This window comes from Balaenoptera borealis (assembly GCF_965194805.1).
Source record: "Balaenoptera borealis genome assembly, chromosome: 2".
NCBI classification, from domain to species: domain Eukaryota; kingdom Metazoa; phylum Chordata; class Mammalia; order Artiodactyla; family Balaenopteridae; genus Balaenoptera; species Balaenoptera borealis.
In genome coordinates this window covers 129,179,799-129,201,775 of record NC_138867.1, presented here as the reverse complement: position 1 = coordinate 129,201,775, position 21,977 = coordinate 129,179,799, and the positions used below count along the sequence as shown (strand labels likewise).

General features: G+C 49.0%; 2 protein-coding genes across 2 annotated transcripts in view; both read left to right on the top strand.

Annotated features, from left to right (window-relative positions):
• SLC36A3 (solute carrier family 36 member 3) overlaps positions 1-3,397 on the top strand; it is a 72,710-nt gene extending 69,313 nt beyond the window's left edge. Inside the window, exon 12 of the mRNA XM_082381513.1 lies at positions 341-3,397. The gene's annotated coding sequence lies outside the window, so the exon portion shown is untranslated. The remainder of the gene's footprint in view (positions 1-340) is intronic.
• Positions 3,398-8,400: 5,003 nt separating this feature from the next.
• The window catches only part of CCDC69 (coiled-coil domain containing 69), a 36,139-nt gene continuing 22,562 nt past the window's right edge, over positions 8,401-21,977 (top strand). The window contains exon 1 of the mRNA XM_082381530.1: positions 8,401-8,594. Within this exon, the coding sequence (XP_082237656.1) occupies positions 8,547-8,594 (48 nt within the window). The 5' untranslated portion in view covers positions 8,401-8,546. The remainder of the gene's footprint in view (positions 8,595-21,977) is intronic.

The window sequence follows — 21,977 nt, the reverse complement described above, 5'->3', positions numbered from 1 at the left end:
CTCTAGTTGCGGCAAGTGGGGGCCACTCTTCATCGCGGTGCGCGGGCCTCTCACTATCGCGGCCTCTCTTGTTGCGGAGGACAGGCTCCAGACGCGCAGGCTCAGTAGTTGTGGCGCACGGGCCTAGTTGCTCCGCGGCATGTGGGATCTTCCCAGACCAGGGCTCGAACCCGTGTCCCCTGCATTGGCAGGCAGATTCTCAACCACTGCGCCACCAGGGAAGCCCCCCCAGGAGATGTTTGACGGCTCCAGGAGAGAGCTTTCTGTCCGCCCTCCACCTGAGTCCCCAGAGTGACCGTGAATAACGCCAATCTGATCGTGCCACTCCCATTGCCCACAGGATAAAGTAAGAACGTCTGAGAAAACCATAATTCAAAAAGAGTCATGTACCAAAATGTTCATTGCAGCTCCATTTACAATAGCCAGGACATGGAAGCAACCTCAGTGTCTATCAACAGATGAATGGATAAAGAAGTTGTGGCACATATATACAATGGAATATTACTCAGCCATAAAAAGAAACAGAATTGAGTTATTTGTAGTGAGGTGGATGGACCTAGAGTCTGTCATACAGAGTGAAGTAAGTCAGAAAGATAAAAACAAATACTGTATGCTAACATATATATATGGAATCTAAAAAACAAACCAAAAAATGGTCAGAAGAACCTAGGGGCAAGACGGGAATAAAGACGCAGACCTACTAGAGAATGGACTTGAGGATACGGGGAGGGGGAAGGGTAAGCTGGGGCAAAGTGAGAGAGTGGCATGGACATATATACACTACCAAACGTAAAATAGATAGCTAGTGGGAAGCAGCTGCATAGCACAGGGAGATCAGCTCGGTGCTTTGTGACCAGCTAGAGGGGTGGGATAGGGAGGGTGGGAGGGAGGGAGACGCAAGAGGGAAGAGATATGGGAACATATGTATATGTATAACTGATTCACTTTGTTATACAGCAGAAACTAACACACCATTGTAAAGCAATTATACTCCAATAAAGATGTTAAAAAAAAAAAAGAAAGTCTTGGCCAGGGACCTCCCTGGCGGTCCAGTTGTTAAGAGTCTGCGCTTGCACTGCAGGGGGCATGGGTTCATTCCCTGGTCGGGGAACTAAGATCCCACATGCGGCACGAGAAGGGCCTTCAAGGCTGTCCTGTCTGCCTGCGTCCCCCTCCTTCCCTAATCTCACCCAGTACTCCAGCCACACAGAGCGGCTGAGCCCCCCTGAAAACCCATGCAGTACTGCGCACTGGGCACTCGCGTTCTCTCCACTTTCTTTTTTTTTTAATTTTTAATTTTATACATATATGTATACATAAGTATGTATGTGTGTGTATATATATCTATTGCAAAATGATCAGCACAATAATGTAAGTTAACACAGTCATCCCCTCACAGAGTTACACTTCCCCACTTTCTTGACAAGAAGAATCCTGGCCTAATCTACACAGCCCAGGTCAACCATCACATCCCTGAGGAAGCCTGCCCTTCCCTTTCCTCCCAGATAGAGTTCGTTCGTTACTCCTTTTGCTTCCATGGTATTTTTCCATACCCCTTGTTACATTATTTGTCTACCTAAACCAGAAGCTATGTAACCTCCTGCAAATATTTTGTTTAGCTTGCATGATGGCGTGTGTGTGTGTGTGTGTGTGTGTGTGTGTGTGTGAGAGAGAGAGAGAGAGATAGAGAGAGACAAATTTTACATTAAAAAAAACCCCCAGATTTCTAATTTCTCTTGAAAAATCGGAAGGTCAGGCCAGCTTGGAGTTTCATTTCCTTCTAACAACCATCCACCGCAACACATCCACTTGTGCTCCTTTTAGAGGGGTATGTGGTCCCCAGTTTAACCCCACCCCTGTCTTATGCCCTCTTCTCATTTATGTACCTACCCAGCCTTGTAGACAGTTAGGTTTTAAGCCTTGGAGCTGGATCATGCTTCTCATGTGTTCTGTTCCCATTTACAAATATTCCGCCTCCTTGTCCCATAAACTGTTTAGATGTCCTAGAAATTCCAATATGTTGGCAAAGAGTAAATGAATAGAATCAGGTCAATAAAGAATATAAATGTCACAAATTCCTTTGCTAAATCATGTGTTCCAATTTTTGACTTGGAAAACAGGCCCTGCCTCACCATCTTCCAACTCTCACTCCAGTTAGTTCCCTGTGGGTAAGATGCTCCCATTGGAGTGGAGCAAGGAAGGTGGCATCAGGGCAGGAAACACCAGTTTTCCAGAAAGGAGAGGTTTAGGGCAGTTATCTGTTCAAAAAGGGTTGCTTAAATTTTGATTACATAGCAAATGATATAGGTGGAAAAATATTCATTTTTCAAATGAGATGGGCTGGTGGAAACTGGGATTGCACTAAAAATATACAGTAAGTTTGTTTGGAACCGAATGGAACTGAGAACATGATGTTGGGTGGGAACGTGCAGAAGACGCAAACAGTCTGGGGCTTACAGGAGGCGACAGGTAGATGGCTGACTTCCAGCCAGACAAGTCAATATCCATCCTTGATATAGGCCTGGAAAGCTCCCAGCCCCCAGCTAGTGTTGAAGTCCTGCTCATTCAATTACATTTTTTTTGATATTTATTTATTTATTTGGCTGCTCCGGGTCTTAGTTGTGGCATGTGGGATCTTCGCTGCAGCATGCGAACTCTTAGTTGCGGCACGTGGATCTAGTTCCCTGACCAGGGATAGAACCCGGGCCCCCTGCATTGGGAGTGTGGAGCCTTAGCCACTGGAGCACCAGGGAAGTCCCATGACCCGATTACATTTAAACGAAAAAGCTGATCATCAGGGGACTCTATCTGGAAGGACTCACCCTTAGTCCCTATTTGTGAGATGGCTCAGGGCCTGGCTCAGAACCCATGGAACAGTCCTCTGTGTGTCACATGAAGGGCACGGTTAGGCGTGGCCTGGAAACCAGACACTCAGCCCAGCCAAGGATGTCTCAAACATGGAAAATGGGGCTTACTGGAGACTCACTGAGCCCAGGACCTCACTCCATCTCTCATCTCTGTGCCCATTAAAAAATGGCTGACAGGGACCTCCCTGGTGGCACAGTGGTTAAGAATCCGCCTACGAATGTAGGGCACACGGGTTCGATCCCTGGTCCGGGAAGATCCCACATGCCACAGAGCAACTAAACCCGTGCGCCACAACTACTGAGCCTGCGCTCTAGAGCCCACGAACCACAACGACTGAGCCTGTGTGCCACAACTACTGAAGCCCACAGGCCTAGAGCCCGTGCTCCGCAACGAGAGAAGCCACCGCAGTGGGAAGCCCGCGCACCACAACGAAGAGTAGCCCCCGCTCGCCGCAACTAGAGAAAAGCCCGTGGGCAGCAACGAAGACCCAACAGCCAAAAATAAATAAATAAAATTAATTTTTTTAAAATGGCTGAAAGGAGGACATACAGGTTGAAAGTCGCTCAAACATAAGCACACATCAGAATTACCTGGAGGACTCCTAAAACACAGATTCCTGGGCCCCATACCCAGTGTTTCTGAGGCAGCTCGTCTGGGGTGGAGCCCCAAAATTTGCATTTCTAACCATTTCCCAAGAGATGCTAATGCTGCTACTCCCCAGACCACATCCTGAGAACCGCTGATGTAAAGAAATGTTTCCTAGCAGCCTCCGGACCCTAGAGCCCACTTAAAGAGGTGATGTGTAATTTCCCCTGGAATCCCTAGGTGATGCTCTGTGCCCTCCTAATCTGCATCACCACAGGAGCTCCTTGAGGACCTCCATCCAAACGTCATCGAACAGAGGAAGCATTAACCAATGATCAGCGGCATGAATTCACTCTTGGTATAAAGAAAGTGGTAAAGTGAATCTTGCCGCCTCTCCCAAGGCAGCCCCAAGACCCAAACCACAGGTCTTCTGGGAAAATAGGCAGGGATGGCTTCTTGCTAATTAGCATTACTCAGACTCAATTCTCCTTTCCAAGGACCTCCCTATTAATTCAGTTCAACACAATTCGATATAATTAATGTAACAATTTGATTCCCTGGTGAGATAACCTACCACAGCAACTGGAGCAATAAGCTTCAAATTTTATTGTGAAAATTTCTCAGACTCAGCCCTCCAGGGCCTGATTGAATAGATGGGAAAAGGATCCAGATGATTCTGAAGCACATGAACCTGCCCATTCCCTGAGAAACACTCCAATAGAAGCCTAAGAACTCGACAATTTTAGGTCCCCTCTCATTTCCTTCTCTTACATATATTTCCAGGAGGAAGCTGTCAAAACCAACATTTCCATCAAGAGTCTGGCAAATCCAGGAAAATTTTCTCAGCAGAGCCTCGTGTCCCACCTCCAGAACTGAAGCTGGGGTACATCCAGTATCTCCAAGAGTAAATTATTCTAATTAAATTCAATATAACAAATGTTAATTAGTGACCTATGAATTGGTTGGAAATTGCATTCTGCTGCTAGTGACAGAATCTCAGTGGCAGTGATCTCAGTGGCGGTGGCTTAAACAAATTTGTTGTTTATTCTATTATGTGAAAATATTAGGAAGTGGTTGATCAAAGCTGGGACTGGGGCTCCATCAGTTCATCAGAGATCAAGGCTCCTTCCACCTTCTTGCTCAGGGTAATAAAATGGCTGTATTCCATCATGTCTGTATTCCAGGCAGGAAAAACGGGGGCAAGAAAAGGGGGAGACCTGCTCCCAGCTGAGTCATTCTTCTGTTAAATGTTGTCCTGGAAGCCCCAACCAGTAATGCCCCCTTACATATCACTGAGCGCCCCTTGATGCAAGTGAAGCTGAGGAAGTAGCACGCCCCTGACCCAGAGAATATCAGGATTCCATCACTAAGGAAGAGAGAAGAATGGAAGTTGAGTAAGGTGACTGGAAGTCTCTGCCATGACCTACTAAGGACCAGGTAGCATAAGGAGGGAGGTGGCAGACCTGTGTAACCCGTAGTCCATTAGGGAGGACTCACAGAGCACACAAACAAGTAAGAGAGTTGTAGAACAGGTGCTGCAGGGCTTTTGTAAGGAGAGGGCATTTGAGTTGTTTCCTGATGTACAGGTAGAATGATAACTCACACAGGTGGATAGTAAAGAAAGTTACTCCGGGCAGACACCATGTTTGGGAAACCATTGGGCTCATTCGGAACCTTCCTGCTTCTCCTCTTCCCCCTAGATATGGAAAGATAGGTAGTGATTTCCCCATCACTGGAAGTATTCAAACATAGACTGCACAAATACAGTAGGAAAGGTAATTATAGAAGGGAAATTATAAAAGAGATTTATCTGAGTTAGAAGCAACAGAAGTGAAGCATTAGATCCCATCCCAGCCTGAGATTCTAGGATTCCTTTTGCCATGAATGGCTTTTGGCTTTAGTATTTCTCCAGGAAGTCTTCCTTTCCCATCCCCATCCACCACTGTCTCTTATCTCCTTTTAATGCTAATACTTCCTGCATGGAATATGCAACTTGACATTTGCTTTATAACCTGTTTTTGTAAGTTTCCCATCTTTTCCTATGTATAGGTCTAATGTCAAGAAAATAGATTATAACTAATTTAAGACAAGAACTGAGTCTTCACTGTCCTTGCCCATAGGGTGACCAACCGTCCCAGTGTGCCTAGGACTGAGGAGTTTCCTGAGACATGGGACTTTCAGTGCTGAAAGTGGGGAAATCCTGAGCAGACCAGGACGAGTTAGTTACCCTACTTGCCCAAGAAATGGGCACGTCATAGTACCTGCTTGTTGATTGCTAACTGTGGTAGACATTTCTGCTGTTCACCAGTATTTCTGGTTCTCTTTTCCTTCTGGGCACACATTACACTTCTCCATCCCCTTGAAGTTGCGCCTGACCATGCGACTTGCTTTAGCCAATAAAATATGAGTGGACTTAATGTGTGTCACTCCTGAGTGGAAGAATTTAAGACCCCATGCACCATTCTCCATACACTGTCTCCTCTTGGCCTGGCAAACCCTGAAGCCATGGAGTTGGGATGGCTGCATCTTAATCTTAGAAAGGTGTCGAATATCTCTGTGAAGCAGAGCCCTTGGCCTCCCCATTCTAGACGGGTAGTGTGAGCAAAACTTAGTTTCACTCATAAGTTGCTGAGATTTGTATGTTTTTCATCACTGCAGCAAAACCTTACCTAACCTGACTGGCACGACCACCACCAAAAATCTCATTAGCAACTTATTTAAACTCAAGTTCCTAAAGCAAAAAAAAACTCCTTAGGGTTTTTTCTCAGGTGGAACTTCAAAGCACATAACCAAAAAGCCAGTTGTGTGAACATAGGAAATCTGAGCCTGGTCTCCCAGGAAGCTTAAAGAAGCCGGAGGCAAGAGCCCCTGAGAACAGAGCCTCTGGGAACAGAATTTGCCTTCCTGGTTCCTACCCACCAGCCCAAGTTATTGATTCCAACTGCTGACATTAAAATTCCAGATCATTTTTAGAAAGTTCAACTCTTCGATGTTCAGATGGGAAACTCTCCAAAAAGAGAAACAACAGGTTCAGGATCACCCAAGACATTACTGGTTATGATCTCTCTACACATTTTTGGCCCTGTTTGTCCTTTACATTGCTTTCCTACCTAGTTCATCACAATCATTGTCTATTTCCTTGGGATTTCGCATCCTTACCAACTTGATGGTGAAAAACTAGTCTCAATCTCATGCCTGGGTTTAAAAACATATTTTTTTAAAATTTATTTATTTTTGGTTGCATTGGGTCTTCGTTGCTGCGCAGTGTGCGGGCTTCTCACTGCGGTGGCTTCTAGTTGTGGCACGCGGGCTCAGTAGTTGTGGCGCACAGGCTTAGTTGCTCCGCGGCATGTGGGATCTTCCCAGACCAGGGCTCGAACCCGTGTCCCCTGCATTGGCAGGTGGATTCTTAACCACTGCGCCACCAGGGAAGCCCTAAAAACATATTTTTTAGAGAACTTTTTTCTTATTATGACAATACTTTTCTTATTATAATAGTAGAAGTGTATACTCATTTTTTTTAACATAAGAAAATGAATATCCAAAATCTCACCCTCATGTAGAGGTCATCACTATTAACACTTTTTAAAAATAAGAATGAATTTGTTACATTTTATGACATTTAAAAACTTCATCCTCATCAGTATTTTAGCAGGTTACATGATATTCTATTTTTATGGATATATCATATTTTTTTAACCAAGCTCCTTTTCTTGGATATTTACTTTGTTCTGGTTTTTTGCTTGTTTGTTGGTTTGGGTTTTTAGTAAATCATGAGCGATGTTTCATAATCATTGTTAATTTAAGTAGATACTCTTTCCTCATTACCTGTTCAGCACGTCCTACAGCAGTGGTTCTCACACATAAGCATGGCTCAGAATCACTGGGAGGGCTTGGGAAGCTAGAGCTTGCTGAGCCCCATCTCCAGAGTTTAGGATCTGTAGGTCTGGGTGGGGTCTGAGAATTTGTATTTCTGTCAAAGATTTCTGGTAGTGCTTATGCTGTTGATTTGGGGGCCACACCTTGTGAACCACCATCTTATTCTTCTTTCCAAGAACCTAATATCACCTGTGTCCTCAGTTTCCTTTCTTTGAACCTGCTGCAATTGGGTTTTTACTCTGTGGAGGGGGAAGTTCTGTAGTGGTCTCACATTCTTTTCCCATTCATGACTGTAAGTCCCTTTCATCAGCACATCTTTCCAAGTGGCACACACTCACACTGATTTTCAAAGTTAGGTGTCTTTTTCCTGCATTGCCACTCCCAGAAACCTCAGCTAGTAACAAAACAAGGGTAAACAAAAGTTCTTTTTCCCAGACTCTGACATTTTACATCTCTTACTCTCCCTGCATCTGCCTGTCTGCCTCACAAAGTTGTTGTGATGGGCAACATCGATTCAAAATGGATAGAGTAGAATATTACAGGTGCTTGTGAGCTGGAAGGAGCTGTGGACCCAGAAGTGGGGAGGCATTACAATTAAACTTCCCATTATTATGTATTTGTAGGGAAATGGTTGGAAGCTTAGGTTCTGGAGTTAGAACTGGATTTTTATCTGGACTCTGATACTTACTAACTTTGTGAGCTTAGGCAAATCACATCTCGGAGCCTGATTTTCCTCACCTGTAAAATGGAGGAACTAATACCTTTGTTGCAAGGAGATTGCAAGAAATCGAAATAATATGTGCAAAGAAGTCGGGACAGAAACAACTCAATAAATGGTAGCTGTTGTGTTTACTAAATCATTGTTTTAATTTTTTTTCCTGGCCTTTTCTCTGCTGCGGGTCTGGAAAGGAATCCATTGATCGTAGGGATCTTTTCGGCCCTGGCCCGAGTTTTCTATCATTTACAAAGATTCTGGTCACCTGCTCAGGCGGCGGCTCCGCGCGCCCAGCCGGCTTCGCTGAGGCCCTGTTTTTCGAGTATTTACGGTGCGCGGCCGCCCCAGCTCCCGCTCAAGTCTGCGCTTCCAGGTTCAGTTTCAGGGTCTCGCCGGCAGCCCCGGCCGGCGGGCGCGGAGCCGGCAGCGGGGCCAGAACGGCAGGCTCCTCTGGGGGCCCCGGAGTTGGGAGGCGGCGTCCGGGAGCCCCCCGAAGAGGATGGGCTGCGGACACAGCAGGCTGAGCTGCTGCAAACCCCCCAAAAAGGTAAAGGGCGCCGGCGGAGAAGTTTGTCTTCGGAGGGGAAGGAGGGTGCGGAACCACTCCGCCTCAGGGGACCCTCGGCGCCCCGGGTTCCCTCGGGTCGGCCGGGGATGCCGGACGGAGAACAGCTAGAGGCCGGCGCGGAGGGAGGCGGGGAAGACTCGGCCGGGCGGCGCTCTCTCCCCCACGGCCCTGGGCTGAGCCGCGCGGGGCAGCCGAGTTTACAAACACGGCCCCAGGGCCGGGGAAGGGCAGCTGATTCCGGCTGGCGGGCTGGGGAAATGCCTAGTGCCTATGGCAGGTGCCCTTTTCCTTCGGTCTGGGGCTGCTCGCTGTGTGGCCGTGGACATGTGACTTGACCTCTCTGGGCCTTGGGTTTTCCCACCATTAAGAGGCAGATTATCTCTAGGGCCGCTACTCGCACGCAGAGTGGTCCACGGCTTTACATCATCGGCATCACCTGGGACCTGTTAGAAATGCAGAATCTCTGGCTGTGCCCCAGACTTACTAAAATAGAACCTTTTAACAAGATGCCCAGGTGATTACACTACGCTTTAAAGTTTGAGAAGTGCTGGTTTAGAGTCTTTTCAGGCCCCGGAGCCGGTGCATGTGGGCTGTCCTAAGGGTAGCTGGGAGGGGCCAACGGGGGCGGGGGGAGAGATTTACCGCCTTCTGCTCCCCTTCCCTCCCTTCCTGTCCCTCCCCCAAGGGGCCTCCGAGCTGGGTCAGGGCCCAGGAGACTCTACTCGGGTTTCTTGCAGTGGGACCAGCTGCCCCTTGGGTTCTGGCAAGCCGAGAAGGTCAGAGCCTGGAGCCAGAGGACAACCTGAGGCACAGAGAGGGAAGGGAGGACCCTCAAGTCCTGAGCCTTTTTCCTACGACTGCCTGCCCTCCAGCCAGGTGGGAATAGGTGGTCCTATAAACTTGATGATCAGTCCCCTGAGACCTCAAGAGGCCCCCCCCCCCACACCGCCACTGTGACACTATTTAGTAATTTTTCATTGAACTTGAGTGTCTGCTGCTTTGCCTGTGCTTGAGCACAAGCTTTTCTGCCTGTTGAGTATGCAGTACTGTCCCCAACCTGGATGATTCTATTTCCTGCCCTGTGCCTAGTCCAGGGAGAAGAGTTTCTGTCCCAAGTACAGTGCCTCCCCCGCTTTCCTTGCTCCTCCTTTATTCCCAGTTCAAAAAACCTCACCGAGCTCTGACCCAGAAACCCTCCTGTCTTCCCTGGCTCCGACAGGGAAACTGAGGCTTGCCTCCATCAGTGGAAGCAGAGGCTGGCTGATGGGATGATGAGCACATAAACCTGAGCCTGGCTTGAGACTTATAACGAACTGGTGATAGGAGGACATCGGTCCTCAGTGTTAATCCTAGCTCTGCCACCAACATCCTGTGTGACCCCAAGTCAGCCATTAGCACTCTCTGGGCCTCAGTTTCTCCCTCTATATGGAGAGGGAGGGCGATAAGCAGGATGATTTCTAAGAGTCTGAGAATCTGTGTTCTCTGCACCTGTGTCAACCTCTTCGTCTGCAAAGTGGGCCAAGGGTGAATTCCATCTACACAGTGGTGGGAGGAGACTGGAGGAGGAACCCCGTTCCAGGCCTTGACTCTTCCATAGTCCAGAAGAGGAGACCACAGTGAGCATGGGTTCCCCTGCCTCGTGGCCTTTCTGAAAGCCTCGCCAGCTGTCCCTGTCTGTCCCTGGCACAGCCTGAACTGGACCCCCTGTCTCAAGCTGTGAAGGGCAAGTCAAGTCAGCAGAGACTATCCCTGTGGGAAAGGGCCTTGGGTACCACCCGGGCTGATGCACCCAACATACAGATGGGAGGTTAAAGCCTGGAGAAGGAAGAGTCTTGACTGAGGTCACAGAGCAACTTAGAGTAGAACCCAGATATCCAGTCCCCTAGCCCAGTGTTCTTTGTGTCTGCCCCTATTCGGTGCTTCCAGTGGCTTCTTGTTGATTCCAAAGCCCTTTGGCATTAAAGCCTTTACCCTGTTGCCTCAGAGCAGCCTGGCTTTTCTTCCTGCCCCAGCAGCGCCAGGCCCCTGCCCCTGAGTGGCAGGATTTATAAGCTGATTTTGTTTAAAGTTCACGCCTGTCTCCATCCCTTCGTGCTGTGCTCCTGCCCAGGTTCTCATCCAGGTGCCAACCCCTAGAAGGCGTGAGCTTCCAAGCTCATCCCCAGTAGGCTCTCAGCCCCCCGGGGGAGAGGGGACCTCTGAGGATGGGATGTACAAAAATGAGCTCAGACGGCAGGAGGCTCAGGTCACGACAACAGTGACTCACCCTGAGTGGCAGTTGACAGAGTACTTTCACATCCTGCCGACCTCACAGAAGCCTGGAAGCCAGGCTGAGCTGCCGAATCTTCCCCACTTTATAGGGGAGGAGACTGAGGTTCAAGGGAGGAGTGATGTCACGTAGTCAGCTGGTGGCCAAGCCGTGCAGTGGGGCCTGGTTTCCTGCTCTCCCGGCTAGTGCTCACTGCACCGCACAGAGCCCAGAGCAGGTGCTACATAAATATTTGAGTGAGTGAATGAGGGCCACATGAGAGCCCGACTAGGGGTTGGCCCAGGGTGCGGCAGGAGTGTCTCATCCAGCTTTGAGAGACACAGGAAGGCTTCTTGGATGAGGGCACGCCTTGGCCGAGTGTTGAAGGTTTGGTAGGAGTTACCCAGTCGAGGCAGAAAAGACAGTCTGAGCAGAGGCTGAGCCCGAGAAGCACAGAGTGACAGTGCTGGTTGTGGAGAGTGTGCGTGGCCAGCTGTGAGGACTGAGACCGGCGCTCTCAGCGGGGACTTCGCTGGCTAGGGACAGGGGCTTGACCACTAGGACTTCTCAAGGTCCCTCCAGGGACCAGGCCCTGAGGGTTTGCTGAGTCCCGTGGTCAACAGTGCCTGGTGGCCTTAGCTGACCAGCTGTCCTAGATCCCACTGAGAGGCCTGACCTGGGGCCGAGTGTTACTGGGACTTTGGGGGAAAGTTGAAATCCTGGTGAAAAAATGAGTGGGCATCCCTAGCAGGCTGGATGTGGATACCGAAGAACCACCTGCATTGTGTGGTCCTTCCGAAACCCTTTTTGGTAGAGACCGTGGCTGACGTGGCCACATCCCTGGGAGGATTTGGGAGAAGGCCGGACAGAAAGGGGACGGGCCGAGGAAGCAAGCCCATGGACTTGCCTGTAGGAGTGACGTGGAGAGTACGCAGGGGCCTTCCATCCCCAACAGGTTACCCGTCTGGGCCCCAGGTGGGGAGGGACAGCTAGTGCCTCATGGTCAGTCCCCTGTATGTGTGCTTGGTGTCCCCAGGGCTTCGGCTCTGGTGCCACAGCTCTGAGCAGCGCATCAGAGACCCTGGCTCAGCACTGCTCCTGGAGCCAGGCCTCGTGCAACAGGTTCTCTGTGGTCAGTAGCCCTTCAGGAGGGTTTCCATGTAGCAGGCCAGGTGAGAGAGGCAGAGATGCAGACGTGAACACCATGGGAGAGCCTGGCATGGGCACAGCTAATTCTGAAACAAAACCATAGACACTTAGGACATGGGCTTTAGAACTGGGTCCACATATTCATTTATTTATTTATTTTTAAATTAACTAATTAATTTATTATTTTTAGCTGTGTGGGGTCTTCGTTTCTATGTGAGGGCTTTCTCTAGTTGTGTCGAGCGGGGGCCACTCTTCATTGCGGTGCGCGGGCCTCTCACTATCGCGGCCTCTCTTGTTGCAGAGCACAGGCTCCAGACGCGCAGGCTCAGTAATTGTGGCTCACGGGCCCAGTTGCTCCGCGGCATGTGGGATCTTCCCAGACCAGGGCTCGAACCCATGTCCCCTGCATTGGCAGGCAGATTCTCAACCACTGCGCCACCAGGGAAGCCCCACATATTCATTTATTAACTCAGCTGTCCGACTCTGGGCCACGTGCCACTTCAGTCCTGGCTCCATCGTGTATCCATTAAGTGACCGTGGAAGGGACTTGGCTTTTCCGTGCCTCAGTTTCCTCATCTGTAAAATACGTGTGATGTTAGCTCCTGAGTCACAGGGTTCTAAGATTAGGTGAAAGAATGCATGTAATAGAGCCCCTGATACACCAACTGGTAAGTGGCACACCCTCGATAAGACGGAATGTGGGTGAGGACATCACCGCCTGGATTGTACCCAAGGACAGCAAACAGGGTTGCGGAAGACAGGGGGACATTAATGTCCTTGGCAGGCTGTTGGGTTAGGAAGATGAAGCCTGGAGCCTGGCCACTGCCTTCCAACCTCTGAAGTGTTGTCAAGCGGCATGGGCACAGGGCACAGCCTCGTTCTCTGGTTCCAGGAGGCAGAGTTGTGGCCAATGAGGGGAAGCTAAAGGGAGCCAGATTCTACTTCTCACCAGGAAGAAGGGTAGTGAGTTCCCCATCCCGGAGTAGTTCAAGCAGAGGTCAGCTGCGATTGTGGCAAAAATAGAAGAGAGGATGCAAGCCTCGGACGAGGAAGTACTTAGGATTCCTCTCAAGACATCTCATTATTGTGATTACTATAATGTTTGAGGCAAAATTTCAGAATTTGGAAAAGTATAAAGAAGTTTTAAAGTAGTTTTTAATCCCACCATGAAGAGGTAGCCTATGTGTACATTTCAGTGGCATTCTTTCTACTGTTTTCCTACATGTATGGTATATGTGAATTTGACTATGTTTGCAGAATTGGGAAACTATTTTATCTTATTTATTTATTTGATATTTATTTATGCATTTGTTTTTTGGCTGCGTCAGGTCTTGGTTGCAGCGTGCGGGCTTCTCTCTAGTTGTGGCGCGAGGCTCCAGAGCTCGTGGGCTCTGTAGTTGTAGCGCGGGGGCTTAGTTGCCCCACGGCGTGTGGGATCTTAGTTCCCTGACCAGAGATCGAACCCACGTCCCCTGCATTGGAAGGTGGATTCTTAACCACTGGACTGCCAGGGAAGTCCCTGGGAATATATTTTAAATGATTATATTCTAGTTACTTAATATTTTGTTGGGGGCATTCTCCCATGTTAAATAGTCCACAGAAATGTGATTTTTAATGGCCATCTAAAGTTCTGTGGATGTTCTGTGGCTTATTTAACCAGTTTGGACACTTGGTTATTTACACTCCCCACTCCTATCCACCCTTGTGTTTTCATCCTAAGCCGGGAGACTGTGCCTTTTTGTCAGAGGGGAGAGGTTGGGGGAGGGAGGGCCTCCAGGGAGAGGTGTCATCTTGGCTGGGTTTTGAAGGTGAATGGGGGCCAGACACTTGTGTCAGAGTGAATGGGGTACACAAGAGGCAGGGCCCCTGACACCTGGTCGGTAGGAGCAGGGCAAATCTGACCTTTGAACTTGCTTTGCCAAGGGTGGGACAGAGGGTCTATGAAAGGAAACTGCCTTTCCCTGGCACTGAGCCCTCTGTCCCAAACATTGTGGGCACGTTGCTGTGTATGTGGCCTCTGAGCTTTGCCCAACCCCCAAAATGATGCCCCCCCACCGGAAAAATCATCCTAGTTAAAGTCAATACAGGCTTCCATATATATGACCTCTGACAACCTTGTGAGGTTCAATGCCAGATTTCTATGTTATAAAGAGACATCTTTGCCCTGTGACCTAAAACCCATCAGAATAATTCCTAATAATCCTTGCCTTGGACACACAACCTTTGGTAACACATTTTCTGCACATGTACATGTTTTTTAATTCTGTTCCTTTGTAGCTGAATTCCCAATCAGCTAGCATAGGTCCCTGAGAGCCTGAGATGCCCCCAGCCAACTCAGAACTTCCATTGCTGCCTCAGTTGGGTGTTGAGTTTGGGGCCCATGCTTCACGTCATCACTTGTATTTTTTTGTTATAAAAAGGGCCGAAAAGATAAAACTTCAAATCGTTCGTCCGGAAACAGGATGCCATATAAGTCAAGATAGTGACACTCCTGGTAGGAGGGGCTGCCACCAGACGTCTCAGTGTTCATAGGTTGGCTAGTAAGCAAAAGTCTGAAATCTACCTGAAAAAGAGTTCCAAGAGACCTCAGTATAACATTCATGAGCGTTCATGTTCAAAAACCAAACTTGGAAAAAGTTGGGTAGCCCCCAGAAAAGGAAGAGTCTGATGGATGGCCTGAATCCTGGCTCTGACATCTCGGGGTGCACTTGGGTTTCCATCCTCAAGGCCTGCACTTTGTTCTCTCAGTGTCCTCTACCCTCAGAGCACTGTGAGCCATCCCGGATGACTGGTCGACCAGGGTCTGGGCCAGGAAGGGAGCAGGAACTGCAGGTGGGTAGAGGGGGAGCTCCCAGGGCCCCGCCCCAGGCAGAGAGAAGGAGAGAGAGAAAATGAGAAATTCCATCTATCTTTAGCATAGATAGATCTAAATCTATCCATCACCCGAAGACAAGCCATCGACTTCTCTCACCAGGTAAATGTGAATCCTTAAAAATCATTTATCTTGTGTCACTTTATTTTCAAATCTGAATCTTCCAGAACATCTAGGCCAAATGCCTCACAATACATCCATCCCACACCCATGCTTTCCCCCCAGATAAGTGATGTACAAACTGACCTACTTCCAGTTTTCCTTCCTCCCCAGCAGTGAAGTTCTTTTTCAGAGTGTACAACGAACCTTGTCATTTCTCCACCACCCCGTGCAACCCTACCCCCTGCCCTCTCCTTGAGAAAACAGCTCTGACATCAGAAAAGTTATCTGTAATGGATTTTTTTATGTTTGTTTATTTGTGGCCGTGCCACGCGGCATGTGGGATCGTAGTTCCCTGACCAGGGATCAAACCCGTGCCCGCTCAGTGGAAGCACGGAGTCTTAACCACTGGACCACCAGGGAAGTCCCTTTAATGGGTTGATTAGTGTCCCTACCCAAACTCATGTACACCCAGAACCTATGAGTATGACCTTATTTGAAACAGGGTTTTTGCATATGTAATCAGTCAAGATGAGGTCATACTGGATGATGGTGGGCCCTAATCCAAGGACTGGTGTCCTTGTAAGAAGAGGTAACTTTGGACACAGATACACGGGGAGAAGGCCATGTGATGACAGAAGCAGAGATTGGAGTGATGCAGCTACAAGCCAAGGAACGCCAAGGATTGCTGACGACCACTGGAAGCTAGGAGAGAGGGATGGAACAGAAACTCCCTCAGAGCCTCCAGAAGGACCCAACCCACCTGATACCTTGGTTTGGGACTTCTAGCCTTCAGAACTGGGAGAGAATAAATTTCTGTTGTTTTAAGTCACCAGCGTCGTGGTGATTTGTTACAGCAGCCCTAGGAAACATATATTTTAAGGTTAATTACTCCCCACCCTCTCTCACCCCTCCCCCACCTTGCCACCAGTAGAAATGGGCAGGAAGAACCCAGTGCCTCCCCTTTGGAACCATGGCTTGGCAGAAGAGTACGGAACACTGCAAACAAGGAGGTGCTTGGACAAGGCCCAAGTGCTGTTGGACACCAGCTGCAGCATCTGCAGAGGAAAGCGCACTGGGCCGGGGGTCAAGAGTGGGTCCCACTCCTGCCTCTTTCACTAACTTGCTGTGTGATCTCAGCTGGTTCTCTCCCTGGGCCTTGATCTCCCCACCTGTAAAATGATCGCCATGGCTGCTTTTAGGTTCCAAGAGAGGTATTTATTCTGCCTTTTGTCGTTCATTGTACACAAGTCAAACCTGAATACACTATTGATTGAAAAATTCTAAGAATTTAGGCAAAACTGAAGCTCCCCCTCCTTGACTGCAATAATTCTAGTCCTTTCTCTAGAGATGATGACTGACTGCCATCAGTGTGCGCTTTTCTAGGTAGTTTTTCCTGTGCATTTACGTACAGTAGAAATAGTGTATTTTGCCTATTGATATTCTACCTAATGGCTTTCCACTCTTGTTGGTAAATTCCTACTTTGTTTTTTTAAACATATGAGTGCCATTGCCTAGTGTTATATACCTTAGTGTATTGAGCTGGTGCCCTGTTGTGGATATGAGCCTGGTTTCCAGCGTTTCCCTGTTACAAGTGACCCCGCCCTGAGCACCCTGGAGGAGCCACGGTCCTCGCTAACGGGTGCCGGTCTCTGCTGGCCGTGCTATGGCAGGGTGGGGGTGCTTGCCGCGTGTACCTTGCGAGGTGGCTGCTGGGCTCTGTCATCTTCTGCTCCAGGCACTCCAGCCCCCCCCCCCCCTTTTACATCCTCTCCACAGGAGCTGCTCAAGAACAGAGGGTGGTAGGAAGGGTTCAGGACACCCCGCAGACCCTCCTGAGCAAGGGCCCCTCCTTCCTTGTCCTGCAGAGAAGCCCTCTCCATGCAGGGGCTGACAGCTGCGTGTGTCCAACTGCCAGCTCTGCTGTGCCTGGAGCCAGCGAGCGTGACAGGACTGATAGAGGATGAGGTGTCAGGATGACCTCACTCTGCCCCTTCCTTTGCATCCACAGCATACCCAAACCAGAAGGGCCCTGATGTATCCCATTGCCCGACTCCATGCCAGAGAGAGGAGGAAACAGAAGCCCAGAGAGGGGAGGGTGCTTCCCCAAGGTCACACAGCAAGCAAGTAGCAAGTCAGGGGCCTGACTCTAGACTCCGACTGGGGAGTTTGCCATTGGGTTGGTGAGACAGGTGGATATCCAGCCGTGTATCTATGCCCTCAGCCCGTCTCTTCCCCCGCTGTGGCCACTGACACCGTTTTCTGTCCCACTCCTTCAGGGTCCTTCTGCCTGGCGGGCTGACCCAAATGCTGGAAATGGTACCGAGTGCTTCTGCCAGCTCCAGGCCCTCTCAGGCGAGCAGAGCTTGCAGACCCCCTGGGAGGCTGATACAGGAAAGGAAAAGGTGGGCTCTAGGGAGGAGGGAAGGGGATATGGTATACTGGAAACCCTTTCCTAGGCCTCAGCCTCTCCATCTGTGAATGAGGGGTTGGGCCCTGCGCTCACTGTCTGCCATGGGTGGGCTCAGCAGATGCGTGGGAGGGAAGTGGTTCTGTCCTCCCCTGAGATCTCTTTCGTCAGCTGGTCAGATGGGAGGGATGGAGGCCACATCCGCCCCTGACTTGGGGTGTTCTAGGGGCATTGCAGGTATTCAGAGAATAGGCGGGGCCTCCTGACACAGCTGAGAGGTACTGGCTGGCGCTCCTTCCTTTCATTCGGTTGCGTGGTCACGTCGGCATGTCCCCAGGCAGGCACTGGCTGATGCTGACGCCGTCATGTGTAAAATGAACAAGTTGAAGTAAATCTTTGGTGTCCCTGGCTGCGTGAAAATGAAATCACATTCAGGCATTGCTTTGGCAAAATACTTCTGCCCATCTTAGAGATGGGGAAGCTGAGGCCTGTGGTTAGGGTGTTCTGACATCCGAGCCTCTGTAGTTTGGGTGTGAACGCTAACATTTCTCAACAGCCCTGAACATTTAGGTCCTGCCTCTCCTCCACCCGAAGTCGTGGAGGGGCCCCTTGGGCCTCTGCCTCCACAGGCCTCCGCCACCACCTCCTTCCTGCCTCTACCCTCAGCCAATGGGCTCTGCTGTGGTTGTTCAGATCCCGAAACCAGTGGTGCCAGGGGCCCCACCCACGCTGAGTTCTGACACCGGAAAAGCAGCTCTGGTACTGCAGAGGGTTGTGACATGAGTCCCTTGAAGCTCAGAATCCCCTAAACGTTCGGCTACTTGGATCAATCTGGCGCGTGCACGAAGGACGCGGAAGGGGCTCCGCCTCAAGTCTGGATTCCCTTTAGGGCTCTGCTCCCTGCTTTGTGGCCTCTGACAAGCACTGCTCACCACCCCTCTGGGCCTCAGTTTTTCCATCTGGAAATAGGAGGTGAGGATTGGAATAAACTGTCTCCAGGGGCCCTTCCATGCCTGTCTTCTGGGTCCCAGTAAGCCTTCCTCAGCCAAGGTGGGTGTGACAGAACTATGCGACCAAGGGAAGCCAGGGCTGTGGTTTATGGGGATGGCAGAGGAGCTTGGTGAACTCTTAAGGGTCCTTTGATTACTAAATTCTCGAAGCTAAGCAGGAATAACGAGGCCATAAATCACACCATTCAATCAGAAATACACAATGCCTAAAGGCCCATGAAGAAGATGGAGTGATGGTCCTTAAAGCAAGGTTAGACCAAGTGTCTTCAGGAAAGGCCGAGCCAGCCTCAGGGCTTGGCTTCCATCCTAGTGGGATTCTCAAGGGAAGGAATAGCTGGGAAGTTTCTATCCAAGTTGCTTCTGCCTTCCTCATTCTTTCCTGATGAGGCTCGGAATTTGAGGGAAGTGAGTCTATCCTGGACACTTTAGTATGAGACTATGAAAATTCACCCCAAAGTACTGCAACCTGAATAATACTCAACAGAGCCCCCTGGGACTCTGTTAATGTTGGTGGGTTTTATGTACCGCCTGCACTAGTTAAACACTTGATGCTTACTGGAGGTCTTTACTTGTTGAACATCAGGGATATTTTATAGAATTATTGACGGTTGGAGTTGAGGGCCCTCTGAGATCACTCAGTCAGTCCAACCTGCAAAATGAAGTTTGCCTCTTCTTGTATGCTACCAGTGACAGGGAGCTCACTACCACCACCCCACCCTCCAATAAGGCAGCCTATCTCTATTTGGGACAGTTCTGAGATTCTTCATATTGCACTTGAAACTTCTAGTCCTTGGACACCACCTTGCCCTTCAAGGCTGTGGACCGCACACTAGCAGCTTCTACCTCATGGCAGTCCTGCAGAGATTTGAAGATGGAGTCCAGAGTTTTTTCTTTTTGTTTTTGCTTTTTGCCTATTCTCGAGGCTGATCAACTATTAACAGTCCCTCCTGTCACTTGGTTTGAATCTCCTACCACATCCTGTCAGCTCCTCTTGGACACCTTCCATTTGGTCAATTTCCCCTCCAAAATGCAAGCATATTCGAGAGGGTCTCGCCAGGCCCAGTATGAGCTTGCCTGGCTTCCTCACGGCTCTGGGCCCTGTCCTCCCGCTCTGCCTGGACCCTGTCTGCTTTCGGAGCCGTGTTCTACCGCGGACCAGGTTTGCTTCTGGTTGTACCCAGAGCAGAGCTCTGGTCTGCTTGACAGCAAGGAGCTGGGCCCCAGAACGGTGCATGTCACCAAGATGGAGGGGCCCTGTCTCCAGCCCTCTTAGTTGAAGGGCTGCCCTGGAGCCCAGAAGGACGGAGGAGAACGTCTGTTCCAGCCCTGACCCATCACAGATAGGTCCAGAGAGGCGACAGCACTTCCCTCAAGTCACACAGTGAAGCTGGAACCTGGGTCTCCTGGCCTCTCCCCCAGTGCTGGGTTCTCCCTCCATCCTGTGCTGCTAGCTGCCACCTCATAGCTTTCTTCGCCCAAGTTTCCATTGACACAGGAAGCTGCCATCCCTCTTCCAGAGCTCAGGCCGGATGCCCCTCCCAGTCTGAGGCCGGCCCCACTCTGCTTTTGGAAGGGAAAATTTTTGTGGCCCCCTCCCAGCTCCTGTCCTCTCCCACTGCAGGGTGAACTCTGCTCCATGACCTCTGAGGAGGAAGTAGCCACGGCCCCACCGTGGGAATTTTCCATGCAGCAGTTGCTTATCGATTCCTGCTCAGCTCTGGGCTGTGTGTCCTCAGGCTTTGGGGAGCCTCAAAATCACCTGGATGGGTTGGTAGATCGGAGCTTCCCAGCACACACAGACACCACCCTCGGATGCTGTAGGTCTAGAACTGGGCCTGGGAGCTATGTTAAGCAAGGACTTCAGGTGGTTCTAATACAGGAGACCCTCTATTAGGCCTGCAAATTCCTAGAAATATTGTTCTGGGCATCATAACAGATACTGGGGCAAATCCAAAGTCGATTTCAAAAATGGTCCCTGTCCTCAAGGAGCCCCTTGGACTAGCAGAAGTACAGATAACTGGGTAGCTACTCACATAGGTGTCTGAACAGGCCCTGGAGCGTAGCGCTGACAGGAGCTAACTCAGCCCTGGGGAGAGACCAAGTGGAAATGATATATGAGCTGGGCCTGGAGGCCTGAGAAATTCTTGACCATGTGTCGTGCTGGGATGGTCTTGAACACACGGTTGTGCATCTTGGGCCAGGAGCACAGTAGGTTGTTTTGGTTTGGTTTTGGCCTAGCAAATTGGTCAATATGAAAAAAAATTTTTTTAATTAAAAAAAAAAAAAGACACTAGTCCATGTAGACAAGGTTGCCGTGAAACTGGCCTTCTGTGTGCTATTAGTGGGTGAGTTAATTGATAAAACTTTCTGGAAAGTAGAGCCAGTAATTTTATTTTATTATTATTTTTTAATCTTATATTTCTGTTTTTTAATCTTATATTTCTGTTTTTTAAAAATTTTATTTATTTTTGGCTGCGTTGGGTCTTCATTGCTGCGCGCGGGCTTTTCTCTAGTTGCGGCAAGCGGGGGCTACTCTTCGTTGTGGTGCGCGGGCTTCTCATTGCGGTGGCTTCTCTTGTTGCAGAGCACAGGCAGAGCCAGTAATTTTAGATGTGTGAAAAATTTTATAAATCAGTATGTTCTCTAAAGCGTGATTTGGAAATTAAAAAATGGAAATAATGTAAATATTCAACAGTGGATTTTTTTTTTTTGGCTGTGCCGTGCGGCATGTGGGATCTTAGTTCCCCAACCAGGGATCGAACCTGTGCCCCCTGCACTGGGAGCGTGGAGTCTTAACCACTGGACCACCAGGGAAGTCCCTCAACTTTTTTTCCCTCAGTGTGAAAAAAAACGATGTGGATTTTTTTTTCACATCTGGATTTATGTTTATTCACATGTGGGAGGGAATAACATTTTACAGTTAGATCACAAATATCAGAAAGCTACTCAAAGTGGGAGCTTCATAGAAATGTTAGAGAGTGGAAGGAGATACATGAAGGCATTATTTTTTTTAAAAAGCAAATTCTTTGCGGTCAACATATTCTTGCAAAGTATTTAGAAAATGAAACACTCAATTAGATATTGAGTAATATTAATGATTTAAAACCAGTAGAGGTTGTATGGATTAAAAAAATATTCAGCTGTGGATTATTGATTAAATGATTAAATTCACCCATAAGGATGTCATACTCAAGTCATTAAAATTAATATATTTATAGAATATTTAATGACATGTAGTAAATGCTCATATTTGAAAAAGTAAGATGTAAGAAAGTATATATAATATTCCAATAATGAATAAATATGTATTATTTATTACCACTATATTTGGAAAAAGATGTTTACCAATATTTAAATATTAAGAAAATGTAGAGGAGAACAGTAGAGTGAGGACAGATTATGAGTCTTGCATGTCATTCTGGAGGAGTTATCCTGGAGGCAGGGGTGCCGTCAGGATCTGGAGACTCAAGCACAAGGCCATGTCCTGCCTAAGGTCTGGAAGCTGTTAGTGGAGAAGAGTTTTTCACCTTCTGTGGTGGTTATTTGGGAGAAGACAGTTTCTCATGAGCTTTAT